This window comes from Salvia hispanica, chromosome 5, assembly GCF_023119035.1.
Source record: "Salvia hispanica cultivar TCC Black 2014 chromosome 5, UniMelb_Shisp_WGS_1.0, whole genome shotgun sequence".
NCBI classification, from domain to species: domain Eukaryota; kingdom Viridiplantae; phylum Streptophyta; class Magnoliopsida; order Lamiales; family Lamiaceae; genus Salvia; species Salvia hispanica.
This window is the reverse complement of record NC_062969.1, coordinates 7,456,260-7,471,990: the sequence shown is the minus strand read 5'-3', so window position 1 is coordinate 7,471,990 and position 15,731 is coordinate 7,456,260. Positions and strand designations below refer to the sequence as shown.

Here is a 15,731-nt window from a genome sequence, read left to right as displayed (position 1 = left end):
TCGTAAATTTAATTCCGTAATTTAATCGTAAATTTATTTCCGTAAATGTAGTTATTTTTGAATTATTTTTTATTGCGGCTGGCCTAAGGCTAGCCTATTTGAGTAAAATGCTTGATGTGGCAGGTGGATTTTTAGTGCGATGACGTGACACAGAGAGAGAGTGGCTGGCCTATGGCTGACCTATTCTTATTGTGGATGCTCTAATATAGTCATTTTGTCATTTTGGTACGTTTCATAGTAATAGAGTCATTTCATTTTTTAGCAAAAGTCAACATATTTTTCTCTCTTCATCTCTCTACCTTTTTCATTTTCTACTTTATTCTCCCTTTACTTAACTCACATAACACAATTTTTCTTAATTTCCGTGCCGAAAAGAAATACCTCAATTACTATGGAACGAAGGGAGTAATATTTAGGGAGCATTTGTTTATGTGGATTAGCCTAGTAAAAATAATACTATAGGTTAATCCTTTTACTTACTTTAAAGGATGATATTTTGAAATATCCCAAAGTATCATTAATTTAAGCCGATTTTTTATATGACATTTCAATCAAATAGGTTTGGCAATTTTCAACATGCCACGAAATTCCATAAGCATACATAAATTAATGGAATGAGTCGAATTTTATTGGACTCGTTTCTTATCGGGTCGATCATACGTCTTCGATATCATATATGCATGTACTCCCTCCGTCCCACTTTAGGAGTCCTGGTTGAGTTCAACACGGGTTTTAAGAAATACTCCCTCCATCCACGAATAGGAGTCCCGTTTTTCCATTTTGGTCCGTCCACGAATAAGAGTCCCGGTTCATAATTACTATAAATGGTAAAGAGACCCCACATTCTACTAACTCATTCCACCCACATATCATTTAAAACTAATATATACAAGTGGGACCCCTATTTCACTAACTTTCTTCCACTCACTTTTTTTAACATTTCTTAAAACTCGTGCCGAATAAAAATGGGACTCCTATTCATAGACGGAGGGAGTATAAAGGAAAGTTGGTAAAAAAAGATAGTGGAATGTGGGTCCTACTTTTATATATTAGTTTTATAATAAAATGTGAATGGAAAAAGGTGAGTGGAATGTGGGGCCTATTACCATTTATGGAATATTCCAACCGGGACTCCTAAAGTAGGACATCCAAAAGTATTAAACCGGGACTCTAAAGTGGGACGGAGGGAGTATTATATACTCAAGGTACGCCTGTTTGGTAAGATGCCATAGGGGGTTCTAGCTCAGGGGTCACAAGTTAGCCAACAACTCAAGGTGTGCCTCCAGAATTCCATGAGGTCGCAAATCGATGCGCTTCTATGTGTGAAGAACAAATCCATAGCCACTTTCAAGCCGATCTTATTGTAGAAATTTGGACACACTCAAACATTCAGCATTGAAGTTCTCTTTATCTTGTGTTATAGGTATCACAATTAATGTAATTTTTATGAATTTTATTGAAGTTATTTTGTTATTGATAATGTTATTTATTTTAATTTTATAAAACGTTAAAAAATTCAAATTAAATTGCTGGAGGAGAAATATGCGGACATGCATGAGATTGTGAGAATTGTTATATGATATAGAAATGGAGGAAATGATAATGTGATATAGTATGAGTTTTGGATAACTTCGTTAACTTGATAAATTGACTTGAATTTGAATCCGATTCCCACGATTCGGATCCGTCAGATTAACAGAAGAAAAATAGCCGTTGAACATTTGAAAAACAAAGCGGTTAGTTTTCCCTCCCCCAATTCGCCACACTAACAAACAACTGAGCGAAAAAATGGGAAGATTCAAAGCTAAATCCGACTACGAACAACTCAGAAAAGCTCGCATCGTCGAAAATCAGGTTAGTTTTCCCTCTCCCAATTCAAAACACGTGATTTTGTGGTGTTTTCTATTTGCAAAATCCATACAATTCTCTAACACCGCTGCCGAAATTACAGACGCGGCTGGCTAATTTAGGGCTTCAAAAAACCTTGACGGAGCTGCGGTCTCTGAATTCATCGACGAAATCCGAGAAATCTCAAAAAAGAAAATACTGCAAAGTCGACTACAGCGCCGCCCCTTTGCGGCGATCAGCTCGATTGGGGGGAATATCGCTGCCACCAGGAATCGGTGCGTGGATATTACAAACAATCGATTGTTAGTGTAAATAGCTGATTTTGTTTTGATTTCGATTTGTTTATGTTGGATGCAGGGAAAGTGAGTTACTTGGAAGGTAGTGATGGCGATGAAACTGGTGATGGTGTAAAGAGGCGCTCTAGACGGAGTGTGATTTCGCAAGAAGCTTTGAGGCGGCGCTGCGTGTCTAAGGAGAGAGGGAGTTTGTATGATCCAGTTTATGGCATTTGCTGCCATTTCTGCAGGTTCTCTCTGCCCTAATCTGTTTCTGCTTTATTGTTTCCAGTTTTTGGTATGAGATTAGTGTGTGGATGAGATAGTTTTAGGAATCTATAGGCATTTATGATTCATTTACATTTACTAGAGTTTGGAATGAGCTAATTTGGAAATGTATAAGCACTTTCTTTGTAGTTTATCTTTGAGTACTTTTAGTATTCTCATGGAAACCATGAACATGTTACATGGATTCTTTGAAATAAAAACTTGATTTTATACGTGCAGTTGTGAGTATTGAATGAAAATGATACAAAAATGTTGTGCGAAACCCCCTCGTGTGAAAAGAACTGCACCGAATCCCCTTTGTCTATACTGCTTCCCTTCTAATTTTTGGCCGGAAATGCCCATATTCACTTGACTACTACAACTCTAATGGAGGACATTTGTGGAATGAATGATGAAAAGGGAAGAGGTAAATTATCTTTTGAAAATGCAACGGAATCTGGTGCAATTTTTTTTTTTTTTTTGACATGAGGGGTTTTTTGCAACATTTTATTATCTCAAAATTTTCATGCATATCACATACCTTTGACAGTTGATCATGGACCTGATACTAACGCCTTTTATCTCTCCGATGGTGGGTGTAGAGAGTTTGATCTGGTTTGGTTTTATTGTTTGTGATATTAGGAGCAATAGAAAGTTGATAAAACTTTCTTGTGTTTGTGTATATTTGTATTGAGATACATTTGATGTAGCATCATAGATCTCTGGCAGCCAAAACAAACATGCTCATGTCAAATTTGATTTTGGTTGTTCTGATTCCTAAACAGGCAGAAGAAACTCTGTGGTGAAGAAGATTGCAAACGTTGTGGTGATAGGGACATAAAGCAACCGTGCATAGGTCAGTCTCAAATCCTAGCTCACCTTTTGTTCCTATCCTATATGGTTCATAACATGATTAAAAAGACATTACCCACAACCCTTCTTGAAGGTAAAACAGAGTGCTCAGTATGCCAATGGTATCCTTTGTCGAGCCTGCCTCAAGATCAGATATGGTGAAGGTAAGCCGAGCAATCTGTTTGAACATAACAAATGAAGATAAAAATCTGTCTTCTTAGATTGTTATGGACATTCGTTACATGCTAGAAATGGAGGAAGTGAGAATGAATAAAGAATGGATGTGCCCTCATTGCATAGAGGATACAGGAACCAAACCTCACTGGATATGCAACAGGTTAACTATACTCCTGCATCTGATCTTCACTCGAATTTTGCAATTTTTAAGATATTCGGATTGTTTTCTTTGTTCTTCAACCGTTACATTTTCTGGATATGAACAGCTCATTCTGTATGAAGAGGAGGAAGATGATTCCTACTGGAATTGCCATATATAAAGGTTTCTCCTAGTTTTTTTTTTGGTCATGAACTTGTTTTACAGCCTCAACACTGCTATTAATACTTTCTAGTACTTTTTGTGTTTGTAGCAAGAGAGATGGGATACAAATCTGTGGCACATTTGTTGATGGATGAGCTTTCAAAGAGCAGATAGAAGATGATTGCAAATGGCTGTGGTTGTTTGAACTTCCTCTGATTGTAAAATTACTAACGGATTGTGTGATCCTCTACCACTAGCTAGTGGGTAAAATATCGTCGTAGGATTTGTTTAGAAAACATTGTAATTTGTAATTGGCCTGGTTTTTTAAATTCATCATAAAAAAGTTCTCTATATTTATGAAGGAATTTAATAATTCAATTCAATTATTTTTGCTTTCAAACACCAGTTCTATATTTATGCATATCCATGAGCAACTGTCCATGACAACACTACTACATACACCCAAATGAACCTCAACTTGAACAGAAACCCTTTATTCCCAATTGCATCTCTAACAAAGATGCAATTATCCCAAAACCCTATTTCGCGATCCAACTATTCAAATTCCATAAACCCTAATTTCATCTTCTGCAATTCGAACTATTTGTCTCCTCACAAGGTCAAGAATTTGGGATTCTCCGCCACAGTTTTCCCATCTTTAAAGCTCAGAGCTCCCCATTCGATTTACTTCAGTGGCACCAGACGTCGCCGTTTTACTCCCTTTGTTGCCGCCGCCAAAAGAGCCTCCAGTTCCGACTACTATTCTGTTCTCAGTGTCAGTAAAAATGCCACTCTACAAGAAATTAAAGCTGCTTATCGATCGCTTGCTAGGAAGGTAACTGTTTAAGTCGTTTTGTGTGTATGCCAATGCAATCATTCAATGCTGCTGCATGGTGTTGTCGAAATGCCGGAGAGTTTGAAGCGGAGTAACTGAGGTGTATTAAAAAAGTTACTACTCATCGATTAATTGATGATTTTACATGTTTTGTTTTCTTAACAAAGGCCCGTTGTAACCATGACTGTTTATAGACGTATAGTGACTGGTTGTGTTGTGCTTCGGTTTTGCATTGAGTATATATCTATGTGTGTGTGAATGAATTATCTCCTTTTGATTACAGTTCCTGTTCTAGTCCCAGATATTCTGCTTACTTGAATCTTTACTAGTTAAATTTCCAGGCTTTGTCTCTTTAGTAACTCAGTGCGTGTGAATGCAGTATCATCCTGATATGAACAAGGGTCCTGGTGCTGAAGAAAAATTTAAAGAAATAGCTGCTGCTTATGAGGTAAAGTTATATTGCCACTGTACTGTACTATTGTGGTCAAATTCTTTTATCTGAAACATTTCGTGCCTATGCAAGAAACGGCACTCGTTCATGAAAGTTTAGCTCAACTCTTCTCCTTTGATGTCATGCATATATGCTTGATAGTATATTCATGGCAAATCACATCTCTGTATCTCTATACTATTTATTTCAAATAAAATATTCTAATTCCATAATGTATAGTAAAATTGGAAAGAGATTTTGGAATAGAATTGATTATAAAATAAAATAGCGATATACGATATTAATGTTATACTAATATTTTTAGGTCCTGCAAATGTATTAACTTCTTTTCCTATAGAAATATGATTTAAAAACAATTTCAAGTCTGTTAAACTAAAATTTTGTTTGATATAAACTATACAAAAACTAGAGTTTTTGAAACAAAATCTATACTTTAATTTCAATAGGACTTTGGACATTTAACTTTTGTTTTGTAAATTATATTCCCTTGTACTTCTAGTTTGGGTTCAGTTGTTCCTTTGTAACTGAAATGTTGGCGATTTAGTCAAAAGTGATGTGTTGCGATGAGATTAGTATAGGAATTGAAACATAAAAAATTGTACATGGACCTATTGAATAAACGTAATATTATAGTACAAGGACCTAAAGACCGGTTCTGATGCCTTTATTCGTTCTTCTTTTCTTCTCTATATTTTTGTTTGAGTCTAAACACTATGGTGTACTAATTCCAGTATATGATTGTTGCCAATTGATGCTCTTCTTCATTTCATCGAATGATTAGGTGTATTGTTATGACAATTGTCTTCTTTTGACTCTCTGGTAAAAAAACTGCTGTTTTAGGTTCTGTCAGACTCTGAAAAAAGGTCTGTCTATGATCGTTTTGGCGAGGAAGGTCTTCGTGGAGAATTTGACGCAACAAGTTCTGGTCCACAAGGGGTAAGATCATGTATCTGTGGCATTCTTCGCAACTATCATTATTACTTTTTCGTCCAAAATATGTATTTACTACTTTCATGTTTTTATTTGCTGCTACCCCTATCCAGTTATTTGGTTTGGGGTCCAACTATTTTGTGTAAATTACATGTTGTAGGTGGACCCTTTTGAAGTTTTTGCTGAATACTTTGGTGAACCTAGCAACTTTTTTGGAGGAAGCGGTGAGCAATCAGGCTTCAACTTTAACTTTAGAGGGAATAGCAGACAGAATCTTGACATTCGGTAATAATCCATTAGAGTATCTTTAACTAAATTTACTGTATTGTTTGAGTTTTATCATGTTTCGTGGTTATCAGATGAAATTAACTTACAAATAGATCAATTTACGATCAACCTACCTCATAAAATTGAGCTTCAAGCCGACTCACAGGGACCTTGATTTACTGTAATCCATTAGGGTATCAAGTTCATGTAGTTTGGTTAAATTGTTGTCATGAATCAGAATGGCTAATCTATCACTGCATTGATATGCAGATGCGATTTGTATTTGAGCTTCGAAGAATCCATTTTTGGGGGGAAACGTGATGTCGAAGTACCATATTTTAAAACATGTGATGATTGTGGTGGAACGGGTGCAAAGTCCAACAGTTGCCTAAAAACATGTGCTGAGTGTGGAGGTAGAGGACGGATAATGAAAACAGAAAAAACACCATTTGGAGTTATATCTCAGGTATCTGCATGTGTCAATATGCAATGCTCCAGAAAAATATTTATTTCGTCGCTGTATCTAAAGCTTAGTACATCCGACTTTCTGTCAGATACACATTATTAAATTCTCTCGCTGTGTTGGATATATTTGTGTGATGCTGCAGTACATTATCTGTTTTAGCAGAGGATGTTTGCTAAGCTCGTATGATGACATCTTATAAACTTCTGATTTCATTTTTATATAAGTTAGGATCTTTTTTTTTCTAAACCAGCTGCTAAGACCCAGAAATTTTTTGAGAATTATAATTATATTTTCTTCACAAATTAACTGAGTACTTCTTACAACCTTCTCAGCAGACGTCTATAAGTTCAAATCATATAGACCTTCAAATGGGAAGATGTATCACTTCATAAATCTTGTGTGGGCCTAGAAGCTGAGAGGTTTAACTCCAGTTCTTGCTTTAACATTATGTGTAGATAATTCTGTGACCTCTAGGTGACATCCTGCTCAAAATGCCAAGGTGTCGGGAAGATAATTACTGATAAGTGTGGCAGATGCAATGGCCATGGCAGAGTTCAAGCACATAGGAGCATTGAGGTGGTTATTCCACCTGGCGTTGAGGAGGGAGCTAGAATGCAGGTCCGAGGAGAAGGAAATTCTGATAGCATGAGGTTTGTTTATTTAGTCTTGATTTTGAATTTGTTGATGAAGTTATTGGGTCCACTTGGCTCTTTTATGGAATGCTATTTCGTGCTTCTCTGCCCAAGTCATATTGTCAGGTACATTTGGTGCTTGTAGTCAAGTAGTTAGCTGCATTCTTGTTCCTTCAGGCACAAACAGTTCTGATTGCAGTGTTCTGGATATAGTTTGTGGTACCAAGCAATCTGCTTGATTGACATCATGAACAGAAAATCATAAGCTTAAGAGGCAGTTGTAGTTTGGAAATGAATGACATACAGGGTAGTAGTTTCTCTTTCTGTTAGGTGAAGGATTTTTTGCCTAAACAGAAAAGACTAACATGGGCTCTTGTTAGTTGTGTTGATATCAGTTTAACTTTATTTGGCTAAGAGGCAGCACTCCTACAACTTCCTGTTTAATGGAGATGTGGGTAAAGTATTGTTTGCGAGCAGCACTCGAATGGCTAGTTAAATATTATCTTCTGTACCCTAAAATAATCTTTGGGCAGCATATGTAATGTAAAATTCTGTATTGGTCTGTTTAACTTGTAAATATATTTAAAAATGTTTCGTGCCTGGTATTTATGTACATACAGGGGTATAGCGGGTGATTTATATCTTGTCCTCCATATTGATGAGAAACAAGGAATTAAGAGAGATGGTATGAATCTATACTCAAGAGTGGATGTTGACTATACAGAAGCAATCCTTGGGGTTCTTAAAAAGGTACAGCCTTTCAGAGTTCTCCATTGTTGTGCAATCAATATTTTCATTTCTTTGGCTACAAAAAGAAAAATAAACTTAGCTACACAAGGTGATTCTAAAATTTGTCCAACCTCCTACTGATATACTCTCATCTTTATTCTTTGTAATCACTTTACATGAAAGCTTCTGCATGATTCTGTCCGCCTGGTTACCCTCTCTTCTAAATGAGTTAAGTATGTTAACATGTATGAATAAAAAAGGGTTTTAATATATAAAACTGAAAACTTTAAAATACATTTCTCTTGATCTTTATGATACAAAGCAACGATCAGGTGAATTATTATAGAGTCATGATAAACTGCATTGTACTTGAACTAAGAAAATCTTTCCATTCAAACTGCAGGTTGATACTGTTGAAGGTATAAAGGATCTTCAGATCCCCCCCGGGACTCAGCCAGGACAAAACTTAAGGCTGCCGTACATGGGCGTGCCAAATATAAGAAAACCTTCTGTACGGGGTGATCACTATTTCACTGTGGATGTTCAGATCCCAAAGCATATAAGGTTTGCATCAAGTAAATTTGAATCGACCCTTTATATTTTATTCGGGGGAGGGAGATCTGATCTCTTTATATTAGTTAACTTTATGTGGCTTCCATGTATAGAGATTTCATTTGTTTTTGGTTAAGCAGTATTGAGGTGTAGAAGCGATGCTCTTGAATTCATTCCCTCTCTACATCAGTATATCGTAATAGCAACCGTAATATGGTCAAAAGAAAATATATGTCTGAGGCTTTCCTATAGCTATGAATTCCATTAGACCCGGAAATGATACTACGGAAGAATCAGCTGGGTCTTCCAATATCAATAGATTTGATTGTTTCACTCCTGTCTCTTCTATAAGGAAAAATAGCTCCGAGAGTTGTTCCCTGAATCCAAAAGAGAGTACTTGGGGTCATACAAATGTCTGTTTCTTGGAGAAAGATTGATTTTCTTTGTGTCTAGCCAAGCTATCTGTTGTGTAACTAGACCTTGCTTTAAACTGAGACATCCATGGGTATTGTAGAAGAGAGGCAAGGCTCTTTGATTGACTGCAGTAGAGTGTCAATCTACCAAGTGAAATTTCAATTTATTGGTAATTTGGTACGCTGCTTTTGCGTCATGCACAACCAGACCTCTCCATAGAAAGAATAACCATTTGAAATAAAACCCCTAGCCCATGTTCTCCACCAAAGAATTATCATTCAATTTAACTTCTGATTTCAGGTCAACATTATGTAATGTGTGTATTGAACTACAAATTTTCAAGAATGGTGTGGTTCTTTTTGGGAATCCTTGTTGAAAATGATCTCTTCAATTATGTTGCTATAACACATACTAACACAAACATGACTTCGTTCCATTTAATATTAACCATTGTTAGATTTTTTTTGTCTGATGTGCGTGCTTCCACAACTTTCTTAGTGATGCAGAACGAGAACTGGTTCAAGGGTTGGCATCTCTTAGGAAAACTGAAGGTGTTCTTCAAGACAATAGAGAAGGTTTTCTTTTGAACTGACTAGCAGCTTTCAAATTATATCTTATCCAAGTATTGGATTATAACTGTTTATTATCCTGGAACTCATGTTAAAGATGTGGCAGACCAAAGTTCAGACGTCAGAAGCAAAAGTGAAACACATTGGTTGAAATCGATAAAGGATATGCTATGGTATGTTGCATCCAGTTTCTTGTGCTGCTTTTTTGCTATTATGTATGCATATATAGGCATTAGGGGTAGTGATAAATTGCAAACTTATATATTGTACAAACTCAAAACTCCTCATTACAGTATCAACACATTTTCAATACAATATCAACACAGAGTAAAATTTCAAGATTTTAATGTCAACACAATATCAACACAACATCAATCATTGACTACCGTTGAAATTTTGTTGACATTTTCCTGTTGATGCTTTTTTGTGATCTGTTGACATTTTTCAATGGTCAAGATCATAGTTTTGAGTTTGTACAATATTTAGAGTTTTCATTTGATCACATCCCATAGGCATTATGTGTACATTTACATTTCTTTTCTTACATGGCCATTTGAACTCTATAGTTTGAAAAAGTGGTCCTCATTGTCCAGATTTTTGGCGACATGTGAATTTAAAGTTGTTAATTTTTAATATAGTTGCAGACAGTAGTGACTTTGAAGTTGTTGAGTCTTTTTACTTTGTTATTTTAGGCTTGATGGCTTATTGAAACTATAATTAATGAATGTCCATTATATTTACTCACCGTTATTTGTTAGTATTTTCTTGCATCTTTAACCTCAGCCTTCATCTTAGATTAAATAATTGCTCTTTAATATGTTTCCAATTCATAGGAGAAGGCAACCCAGGGAAAGATTCGCATCAATCTGCATCGATACATCAACACCAATGATGTACACAAAGACCCTATCAAAGTTGCCTTCTATGAGTGCTACTTCTGTAATTTTGTTTTCATTTGTTCTCACTTTCGTAGTGAGCAAATCTTGGTGGTCCAAATTCTGGCAACGAACGAAACAAATCAGAAACACGGTAAAAGGATAAAAATACAACAGTAGTTAATCTTGCGCTTCCCATTTCCTGCCGTTGGAGGAGGAATGCAATTCAGAATGTATACTCAGCTATTCATGCAAGGACATTTGCTGCCTGCTCTGTAGTATCTTGAGAATCCATTGGTAGCCGCTCGACTCTCTAACTGATTCAGGAGAGGCTAGCTGGGGTGTTTCACGCTTGTGTGAGAAACACAATTGAGTTTTTGGTGGGTCTACATGTGGATGTTGATGCCAATCCATTCAAGTCCTAGTTTGGCAACTGTATATTTACCAGATTTTGATTATTGCCTATGTATCAACCCATCATAAATTTGGATAAAATGCAATCACCCTTGTAGACACTCTACATCCCCTATGTATACTTTTTTCCTTTCTTGTTACGAAAAATATGTGGTGGTTCTCTAGTTGATGATTATAGCTCAACTGATTGAAATTGATGAGAGATGATAATATAGTCCATTTGTGAAGAGGATTTAGATTGTAGAACTAGCACATAGCGAGTGTTGTATGGTTGGGAAGAAACTTCGCATTTGTGAAATGAGTGTTGATTGAAGTAGAAAGCAGTCGAAAATTTTAAATTTATTGTGAGTCAAAGACTTGTGGGCTGGACATTAATGTCGTTTCCCATTTTTCAATGTCGACTTTTATAGGTGCCAAATCACGGGTCCATAACGTGGGATGTGACAAAATTATAAGGTAGGCCTATCAAATCTCAGTATGCATTCTTTAAATTTGATCCATTCATATGCATAACATACGGATCTCGCTTTTTATTTTATTTTTTAAAATCTAATTGGATACTAGAACTATTATTGTAAAGAATAAATTTTAAAATTGGTCTCTAGAAAATGAATTTTGCATGTTTTTATGTCTTTGAACTTAAAAAATATACTATCATCACTAAGTCTTTAGAAACTCATTAATCGCATTTCAAGTTCTTTTCTATTTATATTTTTGTCATTTTGCCCTTAAACTCTTTTTGAGCATACTTAATTTAAATTCTTGATATTGTAAGGATTCAAATACTTTTCAATTTATATGAAAATAAAATATACATACAGTATATAGGAGTAGATAGCAATTAAAAAATATACAAATTTTATTTTTAGAAATTATTTTCATGGGTAGTCATATATTTTTAGTTGTACAAATATATGCAGTAATATATCCTGAAAATTGTAATGCGTAATTTTCATTTATTATATATTTATATGCAGGGTCATATTCTAATGCTTATAACACTCTAATCCTAAATCAAGACCAAATCTCCATCCTTAGATTTTAAAATGAGTGGATGAGATTAAATCTTACGAATCTCAATAAATAGTAGACAAAATATCAACAAAAGGGTAATATCGTCATTATGTTATCATATGATAATTTTTGTGAATGTTTTTTATATCAACATAGTGTATTACAAATATCAACAATATGACATAAGAATATCAACACTAGTACAAGAAAATATCAACACATATTTATTGAGATTTTTACATTGTTTTATTGAGATTTTTTGATGTATTTGTTGATAAAAATCTGGTTATCAACATTTACGAAAACTAAAATAAAAAATATCAAATTTCATCATCCGAACGTCGTCGGAACATATGCAATTGAGATCTCGTTGGAATCCTTATAAAATTATCTTTAATTTGATATATTTTTTGTAAAAAAATAATTTAAATCGAGAGAGTTACATAAATTTAAAAAGTTTTAAGATGATTTTAATGATAAAGAATTGACATTAATACCCTCTAATTTTATTTATTAATTTTCTTAATTAAAAATATAATCCATATGGCATTATTTCAACCACTAGATCTTCTGATCTAATGGCTAAGATTTAGTCTTAGTTTGTGATTGATAATTAGTTAGCAATTGATCACTCCCCTTTATATGCATAATGTATTTTTATATAAATTGAAATTTAAAAATAATACTACTAATGTTAGACTTGAATTTATAAAATATCAATAAATTTAGATGAAGTATGCCTTCAAAAAATTTTGGGGGCAGAATGGGAAAAAATAATTGGAGAATGACATCAAATATGATTAATGATTTTCCAAGAACATGCGGTGATATTTTTTTGTGTTCAGGGATAAAAAATATGCAAACCCCATTTTACAGAGATCAAATTAAAAGTTCACTCTATTGTAAAAATGCATAATTATTGTTTATTTTTTATATTTAAATTAAGTGTAGAACCTGTGGAGAAAGGGTAAATCTCTAATAACATTTTAATAGATATTAAAATTATTTTGTTGTACAGGTTACTTCATTGATATTTTAATTTTATTGAATTTCAACCAATGATTTTGGCATGCTTGAATTCCTTTTTATCGTCAAATACATTCATTTTCCTACACATGCTTATTTAGAGCATCCACGGCCATAGGGAAAAAGTCGTCCGTCCGTCCGTGCCAGCGACAAGGACGAGCTCGTCCGCGGCTGCAAGCCGTCCTTCCGTGCCAGCGGCACGGCGCTGCTATTAGCTAAGAGCACGTCCGTGCCGCTGACGTGTCACGATAAGCCGTTGGCAAAATTGATTTTTCTGAATAAAAAAATTCAGAAATAATTCGAAATAATACCAAAAATTTTAAAAAAATGTATTTTTAGATTCCCAAAAAATAGAGCCGTTTATGGATGCTTTTTTGGATTTTTTTTATATAAATATACACATTCATCATCCACTTTTCACATCAAAATAATCTCTCATTCATACTTTTTCATACTAAATCATCTACATCTTCCTATCTCACTTAAACCCTCTCTAAAAAATTCAAAAATGAATTTCACCGATCTCATTGCGGAAACGGAGTGCGAAGAACAAGAATACCAGGAACAATATCGTGCCGCCTATGAAGCCTATGTCGCCGCCAATACCCCCGCCCCTTCTCCTCAACCAACTAGATCAAAACGTCGCTACATCCATCATGATTGGGAGGGAGCCCACAAAAGGCTCGTTGCCGACTATTTTTTCGACCAGCCGCGGTATCCAGAAGATTACTTTCCGCGCCGTTTTCGCATGTCAAAACGGTTGTTTATGCGTATTGTCAACACATTGTCCACCCGTGTTGAATACTTTCAATCAGGTGTAGACGCATCCGGTTGGCAAAGTCTCTCGGCATTGCAAAAGTGTACTTTTGCCATCCGACAACTTGCTACTGGGCAAACGGCTGACCTCTTCGACGAGTATTTGCATGTAGACGAGTCAACTGGAATCCTATGCCTAAAATATTTTTGCGACGGCGTTCGTTCTGCTTTCGACGAGGAATTCCTTCGAGCACCCACCACCGAAGATCGTCAACGGTTGCTTCATCTTCACGAAACAGTCCACGGTTTTCCCGGTATGCTAGGTAGCATTGACTGCATGCATTGGAAGTGGAAGAATTGCCTGACTACTTGGAGGGGGCAATACTTAAGCGGCCACAAAGGCGCGACCCAACGCTTATCCTTGAAGCGGGCGCCGACTACCGCCTATGGATTTGGCATGCATATTTCGGTGTTGCCGGATCCAACAACGACTTGAACATGCTCTATTCTTCACCACTCTTCGATGATGTTTTGAATGGTGTAGCACCGGCGATCGACTTCACCATCAACGGAAATGCGTACCACATGAGTTATTATCTCGCCGATGGTATCTACCCAAGGTGGTCGACTTTCGTGAAGACGTTCAGCAATCCGCAAGATCCGAGATGGATTCTTTTTGCGGAGCGTCAAGAGTCTGCTCGGAAAGACGTCGAAAGAGCTTTTGGGGTCCTTCAAGGTCGATTCAACATTGTGAAGGCCTCGTCTCGGCTGTGGTACGTTAAGAATATCGCCGACATCATGTACACGTGTATTATCTTGCATAACATGATTATAGCTTACGAAGGACCGAGGGCGGCTAACTTTTACGACGAGGATGAAGCCGCAAGCTCAACCGCAAGGTCTCCCCCACGCCGAGTCGAAAGAAGACACACAATGCGCGATACAAGAGCCCACATTGAGCTACAAAAAGATCTAATCAATCATATTTGGGCGAAATTCGGCAACGAGTAGTGAGTCTTTTTCCATTTTAGTCCATCCACGAATAGGAGTCTCGGTTCATAATTACCAAAAATGGTAAAGAGACCCCACACTCCACTAACTCATTCCACTCACATATCATTTAAAACTAATATATACAAGTGAGACCCCTATTTCACTAATTTTCTTCCACTCACTTTTCTTAACATTTATTAAAACCCATGTCAGATAGAAATGAGACTCCTATTCGTGGACGGGGGGAGTATTTTTTAATTTTTAGGATTTTAATTATGTAATTTTTAATTTTTAGGATTTGAATTATGTAATTTTAATTTTTTTTGTAATTTGTAATAGTATTCCGAGTTTTTTTTAATGATTTTAATATTGTGGAAATGTTTTTATTTAAATTAAATAGTGGAATGATGGGATCCTTGAGCTTGTCCTTAGCTAAGAGCACGGATGTGGGTGTTGTGCTCTTAGCTAAGGACAAGAAGTAAAAGTGGGTCCGGGTCCACCTTCGTACTCTTAAATAAGAGCACGTAAAAAATTCGAAATTTATTTTAAAAAATGTTTTTAAATAAAAAAAAATATTTTCCCACTTCCCAAAAAAATATATCTGTTTTCTACCTACTTTTAATTTATTTTTCAATTTTTTTTCCCCAAAATTCACATTTTCATCTATAAATACCCCCACTCCAACACAAAAAAAAATCACATTCTCATCTATCATCTATTATATCATCATTTACATTCTCTCATCTTTTTTCCTCATACTCTCTCATCTAAATTCTCACCACACTACACAATGTCCGGCTCCGGCGATCACCCCTCCGGCAATCGCGGTTGGAACCACGATTGATTCGACTCCGAGGCCGGATATAGTCCGGAAACCCAATTTACAGCCCCTCCTCAAACCCAAGGTTCGCAAGCTCCGGGTAGCTACCGTCCTTACCCGTTGCACGACCTAAACGCCCCCGGGTTCGGGTGGGCACCCGAACCCGGATCGGGAGGGAGCAGCAGCTCTACTCCTACTCCTACTTCTGTTCCTACTCCTCTGCTGTTCGTGGCACCCGCACCCCGTACACTCCGGGTGAGATGATGGC

The 15,731-nt window shown here is 36.1% G+C and overlaps 1 protein-coding gene and 1 pseudogene across 5 annotated transcripts; both read left to right on the top strand.

The window, feature by feature from the left end:
* Positions 1 to 1,257: 1,257 nt before the first annotated feature.
* On the top strand, positions 1,258 to 4,075 carry LOC125189112 (annotated as a pseudogene).
* Positions 4,076 to 4,086: 11 nt separating this feature from the next.
* LOC125189111 (chaperone protein DnaJ-like) lies at positions 4,087 to 11,021 on the top strand. 5 transcript variants are annotated; one of them, XM_048086326.1, is made up of 12 exons: positions 4,087 to 4,555; positions 4,935 to 5,003; positions 5,847 to 5,942; positions 6,097 to 6,221; positions 6,474 to 6,669; positions 7,144 to 7,319; positions 7,922 to 8,051; positions 8,434 to 8,594; positions 9,495 to 9,571; positions 9,663 to 9,738; positions 10,399 to 10,458; positions 10,539 to 11,021. In XM_048086326.1, exons 1-12 carry the CDS (start codon positions 4,187 to 4,189, stop codon positions 10,618 to 10,620), a joined length of 1,617 nt encoding a protein of 538 aa, XP_047942283.1. In that variant the 5' UTR covers positions 4,087 to 4,186; the 3' UTR covers positions 10,621 to 11,021. The 5 variants fall into 5 exon arrangements, 3 of the variants coding, with proteins under 3 accessions (XP_047942283.1, XP_047942282.1, XP_047942281.1); XR_007170829.1 differs by lacking the exon at positions 10,539 to 11,021 and having other exon boundaries at positions 9,503 to 9,571; positions 9,672 to 9,738; positions 10,399 to 10,456; XR_007170828.1 differs by lacking the exon at positions 10,539 to 11,021 and having other exon boundaries at positions 9,503 to 9,571; positions 10,399 to 10,456.
* The last annotated feature ends 4,710 nt before the right edge of the window (positions 11,022 to 15,731 follow it).